General features: G+C 41.7%; 1 protein-coding gene across 1 annotated transcript; it reads left to right on the forward strand.

Annotated features, from left to right (window-relative positions):
• Positions 1-311: 311 nt before the first annotated feature.
• PRDM2 (PR/SET domain 2) lies at positions 312-7,328 on the forward strand. The gene is made up of 3 exons (XM_054394919.1): positions 312-363; positions 841-5,209; positions 7,247-7,328. Exons 1-3 carry the CDS (start codon positions 345-347, stop codon positions 7,257-7,259), a joined length of 4,401 nt encoding a protein of 1,466 aa, XP_054250894.1. The 5' UTR covers positions 312-344; the 3' UTR covers positions 7,260-7,328.
• Positions 7,329-7,898: the final 570 nt, after the last annotated feature.

Genomic DNA, 7,898 nt, shown 5'->3' on the forward strand with positions numbered 1-7,898 from the left:
AGTTTTTTTGAGCTTTAGAGTTTTTGAAACTCATTGTTTTATTTACTTTTAATTTCTTCTAGTTCTAGAGACTCACTGTTTTACCTGAATGCTACAATTTTTACTGATTTGTCATTTGTACTCCTCAGCAAAACAGGGTTTCTCCAGAAGTATGTTGCATTCCAAAGCTGGGTGGTTGAATTCTGCCCCTCAAATGTGAATAATAGAAATTGTCAAACATGAATAATAAACGTTGGGGTTTTGTCTCCTCAGGAAAGAAAAAGTCTCAGGAAAGTAAAAACAAGGGAAAGAAGGCAGCTGATACGAAACAGAAAAAGGCTGATTTGGATTCTACTTCTGCAGATATGAGGGATGCTAAAGAGGGTAAGTTCTCAGGTAGCTTTTTTCCCCTTCCAACTATTTTTTTTTTTTTTCAGTCAAAGGACACTTTTTGTCATGTTTAATGTTAGTGTAGCAAAGTGAACATGTCTATATTGTTTGCCCAATTTTTTTTATTTGTAAGGAACTGGGGTATCAGAAGTATGTCATTAAGCAGCCAACTCTGACAACAGGAAAAACCAATGTGTTGTAAACTTTAGACATAAGTCTGAACAGCTTAGAACAAAAGAGCAGAACCTAAGTCCTTATTCTAAAAATGCTGCCTTTGGAGCTTAATTAAAGAGTCATTAGTACAGTTTTACTCTCTGTATTGAATCACAGCAGTGACAAGCAGTGGCACTGTGTTTGGTCATAAGCGTTGAGTATGTTGTGTTGGAGGAGAAGTTATGAGGAAGATGTAGAATATTCTGAAGTGTTGGGTAAAAATGTCTTACGCTTTGTTTTTCCTATTTTATGTATCAGGTCATAAAGAGGAAGATGAAACACCCTCTGTTTCTGCTGTACTGTCCCTGGAGCAAACAGCTGTGATTCAGGAGATGGTAAATCAGGATGTACTTCCAAAGCTCATGATCCCCAGTCCTACCAGTGAACCACAAATAGTGACTGAAGACAAGCAAGGAGAAATAATAAACTGTGCATCAGATGATTTGGATGATGATGAAGAGGAGGATGATGAAGAGGAAGAAGATGAAGAGGAGATAGAAGATACCAATATGCCTAAAGACAACTCTGAAATGCCTTTGATATGTGAAGAAAAGTTAGAGTCTGTGGAAGAGCAGAAGAGTCTGTCAGAAGAATCTCCAGAAAGCTCTCCAAAGAAAAAGCTTGTTGTGAAAATTCCAAAAGCTAGAGGTGAATCCAATGGTGATGTTCAGGAAACATTCATGTTTCCCTGTCAGCACTGTGAGAGGAAGTTCACAACAAAGCAAGGCCTGGAACGCCACATGCACATCCACATATCTACTATCAACCATGCTTTCAAGTGTCGGTACTGCGGGAAAGCCTTTGGCACTCAAATCAACAGGCGAAGGCACGAGCGACGCCACGAGTCAGGGCTGAAAAGAAAACCCTTCCTAACACTAACATCATCACAACACTTGGATAATGTTGGTGATAACCAAATAATTGTGGATGATGGTCTTAAAGATGACCTGAACGTTTCAAGTCTGGTGCAAGACTCTGTTGTCTTGGATTCGGAGAAAGTTTCCCAAGAGTTGTCCAACTCTGCTTTTGCTGAGGAAAATAAGGAGCCCAAAGAATTGCATCCCTGCAAATACTGCAAAAAGGTTTTTGGAACTCACACCAACATGAGGAGGCACCAGCGCAGGGTTCATGAGCGCCATCTTATTCCCAAAGGTGTCAGAAGAAAAGGATTCTTCACTGAAGAGCCACCGCTTCAGATAGAGCAGGCCTCAGCAGTCCAGAGCGTGTATATAGCAAGCACAGAGATAGAAGAGGAAGGGGAAGTAGATGATGTCTATATTATGGATATTTCCAGCAATATCTCTGAAAATTTAAATTATTACATTGATGGTAAAATTCAGTCCAACAGCAGCACTAGCAACTGTGATGTGATTCAGATGGAGTCCAACTCTGCAGACTTGTATGGGCTAAATTGTATAATCAGCCCAGTCACAGTGGAGATTGCCCCAAATTTAAAGGTTACGCAAACACATGTGAATGAACCTCCTAAGGAACCCTCCAGCAGCGGGAGCAATGAATCCAAAAAGAGGAGAACTGCCAGCCCTCCTCTTGTACCAAAAATAAAAACTGAAATAGACCCAGAACCTATAACTCCTACTAGTTCTTTAAATCTTCCTCTTAGCATTTCAACAGAAAGTTTGCCTTTCAATAAAGAGAAAGGGGTTTATTTGTCATCCAAATTAAAACAGCTTCTTCAGACACAGGACAGTAAGAAGATAACTCAATCAAGTGAAATCCCTAAACTAGGGCCTTCTGTTACATCATCACCTATTTTGCCTCCAGTATCAGGTAGATTTAAAAGAAGGACCAGCTCTCCTCCTAGTTCTCCACAGCACAGTCCAGTACTTCGAGACCTTAAATCAGGTGAGGGAAAAACTGTATGGAATGATAATATTCGGAGTTCAAAAATGCCAAAGTTAGAAACCCACAGCAACTCACCTGCTTGGAGCTTGACTGGACGGGAGGAGAAAGAGTCTCTGAGCCCTCATTGCTTTGAAGACTACAAAATCTCGAAAGAATGGACAGCAGCTCCAGCTTTTGGTAGTGTGTGCAACCAGCAGCCGCTGGATTTATCCAGTGGTGTGAAACAAAGGTCTGACATCAAAAACAAGAATCAGGTTCCTTGGGAATCTGTCTTAGATCTAAGTGTGCATAAGAAGCCTGGCAGCGATGCTGAAATTAGGGACTATAAAGAAAATTCCATACAGCCAACCTGTAGTGGTGTTAAAAAGAAGAAACCAACCACCTGCATGTTGCAGAAGGTCCTGCTCAATGAGTATAACGGGATGGATGCAGCCACGGACAGCACGCTCAGTGTGAGCACGAGCGTGAGCCCGAGCAAAGCCCTGGAGCCTCAGGCAGAACCTGATGTGGATCCCAGTCTGTCTGCATCATCTTCTGTTGACGCTCAGCCCCTCAGTTCTTCTGCTTCCCCTGTGTCACAGGCATCTGCTGTACCTCCCGTGTGCCAGCTGCCTCCTTTGTTAACACCAACCAATCCTCCTTCCCCGCCTCCCTGCCCGCCTGTGCTGACAGTTGCTACATCACCACCTCCCCTCCTTCCACCAATGCCCTTACCAACTCCAGATGTCTCTGCCAGTGCCACTAACACTTCGTCCTGTCCGTCACCACTTTCTAACACTACCACCCAGTCCCCTCTCCCAGTTCTCTCACCTACGGTTTCTCCTTCTCCGTCCCCTGTTCCTTCTGTTGAACCTCTTGTTTCTGCTGCTTCACCCGGTCCTCCCACGCTCTCTTCCTCATCTTCTTCCTCCTCTTCCTCTTCTTCTTTCTCCTCCTCTTCATCTTCCTCGTCTCCCTCTCCACCTCCTCTTTCTGTGGTTTCTTCTGTTGTTTCCTCTGCTGATAATCTTGAAAATACTCTCCCGATGATAAAACAGGAAGAAGCTGAAACTGAACAGCAGAAAGCAAGAGAAGATCCTCATACTTCAAGTGAAACGGGAGGAGTAGTGCAGGAAACGTTCAACAAAAGCTTTGTGTGCAATGTCTGCGAATCACCTTTTCTTTCCATTAAAGACCTAACCAAGCATTTATCCATTCACGCTGAAGAATGGCCCTTCAAATGTGAATTCTGTGTACAGCTTTTTAGGGATAAAACAGACTTGTCAGAACACCGCTTTCTGCTTCACGGAGTAGGAAATATCTTTGTTTGCTCGGTCTGTAAAAAGGAGTTTGCTTTTTTGTGCAATCTGCAGCAGCATCAGCGAGATCTCCATCCAGACAAAGAGTGCACACATCACGAGTTTGAAAGTGGGACTTTGAGACCCCAGAATTTTACTGACCCCAGTAAGGCGAACGTGGAGCACATGCAGAGCCTACCGGAGGATTCCTTGGAACCCTCTAAAGAGGAGGAAGATGAAGATCTAAATGATTCCTCCGAGGAGCTTTATACTACTATAAAAATAATGGCTTCTGGAGTAAAATCTAAAGATCCAGATGTTCGTATGGGCCTCAACCAACACTACCCGAGCTTTAAACCACCTCCGTTTCAGTATCACCATCGTAATCCTATGGGTATTGGAGTTACTGCCACGAACTTCACTACCCACAATATTCCACAGACTTTTACCACTGCCATTCGATGCACAAAATGTGGGAAGAGTGTGGATAACATGCCTGAGTTACACAAACACATCCTGGCCTGTGCTTCTGCCAGTGATAAAAAGAGATACACGCCTAAAAAAAATCCAGTGCCACTGAAACAGACAGTACAGCCTAAGAATGGCATGGTGGTTCTAGCTGGCCCTGGAAAGAATGCCTTCAGAAGAATGGGTCAGCCTAAAAGACTCAATTTTAATGTTGAGATTAGCAAAATGTCCTCAAATAAACTAAAAATAAGTGCATTGAAAAAGAAAAACCAGCTCGTCCAGAAAGCTATCTTGCAAAAAAAGAAATCTGCCCAGCAGAAGGCAGAGCTGAAAAATCATCCATCCGAGTCAGACTCTCACATCTGCCCCTACTGTAACAGAGAGTTTACTTACATTGGGAGTTTGAACAAGCATGCCTCGTACAGCTGTCCCAAAAAGCCCATCTCTCCCTCCTCTAAAAAGAATTCCAAAAAAAGTGCAAATTCTTCCCCTGCAAGCAGTGAGAAAGGCAGCAACCAGCGCAGGCGGACGGCGGATGCAGAAATCAAAATGCAGGGCATGCAGCCTCACTTGGGCAAGACTAGAGCACGCACCTCAGGACCCACACAAATCCAGCTCCCCTCTGCGTCCTTCAGATCCAAACAAAATGTTAAATTTGGGCCTTCCATGCGATCCAAAAAGCCAAACTCTTCATCCCTGAGGAACTCTAGTCCTGTAAGAGTGTCCAAAATGTCCCACGTTGAGGGGAAAAAAGCTAAGATGGTGGCTAAGAACAGTTCTGCTGGAATCTCCAGCAAAGCCTCCCGGAAACTGCACGTCAGGATACAAAGGAATAATAAAGCTGTTTTGCCAAGCAAGTCTGCTGTGGCAACTAAGAAAAAGGCAGACAGGTTCGCTGTGAAGTCCAGAGAGAGGATTGGGGGACCTATCACACGGAGCCTCCAGCAGGCAGCAAACGCAGAGGCAGCAGAAAACAAACGAGATGAAAGCAGTGCAAAGCAAGAACTAAAAGATTTCAGGTAAGCATTTAATTTGAAGTTGAAACAACGCAGGAGCATGTTGCTTGCTGCTTTGCCAGTTTTCTTGGCCTTTTATTTTGAGTTTCTCATACTTAAATAAATAAAAATTCAAAGGTTGCATTTCCTAAACTGTGGGTTAGCAGCTGGGTCATGCTGAGGTATGATGTACATACTTGATGCATTTTGTCATGTTGTCATGAAATAATCCGGTTTGTATAGAGAATGTCTTGAACTAGAACACTGACTTGAAAACTCTGGAAACAAACAAAAAAAAGAAAATAATAATTAAAAAAAAAATCAATGTCAGTACCTGAGTGCAAATAAAGTTCACACCATGAAACTTGATCTTCTTGAATACACTGACCTTGTATTTGATATCCAACATTGATGGTGGTCTGGGATCCTTCTGGATTTAGTTTATGGGGGTTTGCTAAACTAAAAATGACTGTTTTTTTTTTTTAATAAAACAACTTCTGTTGTTGGGTTTTAATAAAAAAAAGCATTCTCTGCATATCATAGAAAGGAAAAAAAATCAACAAAACCATGACCAAATACTTCAATAATGTATGTGCATACTGAATCAGATGATGAAATATTTCCTATAAGGGCAAAAGACATGTAAGAAAAGTTCCACGAACGTGTACATTTGTAAGAAGTCTCATGCTGTTACGTTTCAGTAAAAATGAATTTTATAATTAAAGTTCTATTTCTTTTTGAGAAGAAGCTTTTTAATCACAAAGGGTAATACTTCAATAAATAAATAAAAATCTTAATCTATGTGCCTGAGTCCCAGTTTACATCCATCTTCATGTAGTCTCTGAAATCTAAAGGATCTTTTGCAAAGTGGTTCTAATTTTTATTAGCATGCTCCTGCCCTCTTAAGTCTTGCAAATGGGTTGCTGGTTTGCTGAGTAACTTCCACAAAGCTCATTGAGTTCTTTTGGGTTTGGTAATTGCAGTGCATGGCTGTGATTAACACCAAATTTATGGCTGAAGGGAGGATGTTTTTATCAAAGTAATTGATAGTGGAGGAAGGGGATGGCAGCCCCTCTCAGAACAAGTGTCCCCTGGCAGAATTTGTCATTAAGTGTCAAACTGTTTGCAGCTCCTTTGTCGTATGGTGAAGACCTCCTAGTTGAAAGCTTTGAGCAAATGCTTTGTAAAGGTTCAACAGAGTTAGCTCAAAGAGTTAGCTAGAGAGGAATTTGACTTCAGATAGTCAATACCCAAATTAGGACATGTTGAAGGAGAAAAATGTTCCTGGAGCTTGGAGACTAATGGTGTAAAAAAATGCATTTGAGGAACAAAAAATGTCTACCAGGCCTATTCTCTTGGGCCAGGAACGTTTTCATGTTGCTTAATTCTGTTCAGCTGCTCTTTTGGTGTTGTGTGAAACGTCTTGCATGATGCCAGGAGAGATCAGTAGAGTTTGAAGCCAGAATGACACATCTTGCCATCTACATTAATCATTTGACCTTAAGCAAAATAAACAGAGTGCTCGGAAATCTGGGCATATGGCAGTTGTTTAGTAGCGTTTGGGATAAAGAACAACTGACCTGGGGTTAAGGTTTTCTTGACTGTCTCAAGTACTGTTAGTTGACTTTGGCAGCTTGCAATCCTTCCTGGTTTAATGAATAGCTACGGTAGAAGAATTCTTGCCTTTTGTTTCTGAAATGATGTTCATAAATCTAGATGTAATCAGCTTTTTGTTCTCTGTCAAGTACATGGTATGAAGAGGGGTTTTGCCTGCATACACTAGTGTCAGCACAGGCTAACTTTGCTTCTACTCTAGCAGAATCAATAAAGGTGTTGTATAGGACTGGGTCACCTCCTCCAGTGAGGTCAAAGAATCTTGCCACTGTTTTTTGTTGTTGTTTATTTGGTGGTTGTTTTTTCTCCAGGGAATCTTAATTCTTAATATTTTCTCATGTTTGTCTCCAAAGTAGTTTTTCACCTTTCAGTTTCTCTATGTAAACGTAGTCCGTTCACAAGGAGTTTTTGTCATTTATCTTCAGTTTTTGTGTTTTTATTTTCTAGGAATCTGCTGTAAAATCCAAACAAACAAACAAAAGTCCCTTAATGCTATGGTAGAGCTGTTGCATGCTCAACTTAAGATGAGCACTACGACAATGGATGTGAAATCCACCAAGCTTGCGAAACCTGCTGAAGCTGACTCTCAATCATAAAATTGCCTGCAGGCTTCTTGCTAATACTCAGTGTCAGGCCCAGACTTTCTTATTTCATGCCTGAGACACATGCTGGGCTACGGGGATGATACAGATAAGAGAGAGGGATACTGCTCAAAAAACAAAACCAACCCCACAGGAAGCCATCAAAAGAAAGAGTGGGGTTACCTAAACCAAACCTTTTGCTCTTGTGTCTGCTTAGCTCCTGGTTTTGTCCACACCATCATGAATTGCAGCGAGGCAGTTCAGTTGTATTCTTGGCAAAGCAGGTTCCTTGATTTTTGTCAGTAATTCAGTGTAGATTCAGGGACAACAAATGTTGCTGCACTCAGAAGTATTTTTGTCATATATTACATCTCTTAGAACCTTTTGTCTAAATGAATCGGTAGAGGCCAACCTAGCACGACCGAATTTCCTTTTCTTCCCCCTTTCTCCTCACTTTGAGTCTTTTAGATGTCCAGTGTACAATGGGAAAAAGCCTGATTTGGATGTTTTATGGATTT

Source organism: Indicator indicator, chromosome 32, assembly GCF_027791375.1.
Source record: "Indicator indicator isolate 239-I01 chromosome 32, UM_Iind_1.1, whole genome shotgun sequence".
Classification (NCBI taxonomy): Eukaryota; Metazoa; Chordata; class Aves; order Piciformes; family Indicatoridae; genus Indicator; species Indicator indicator.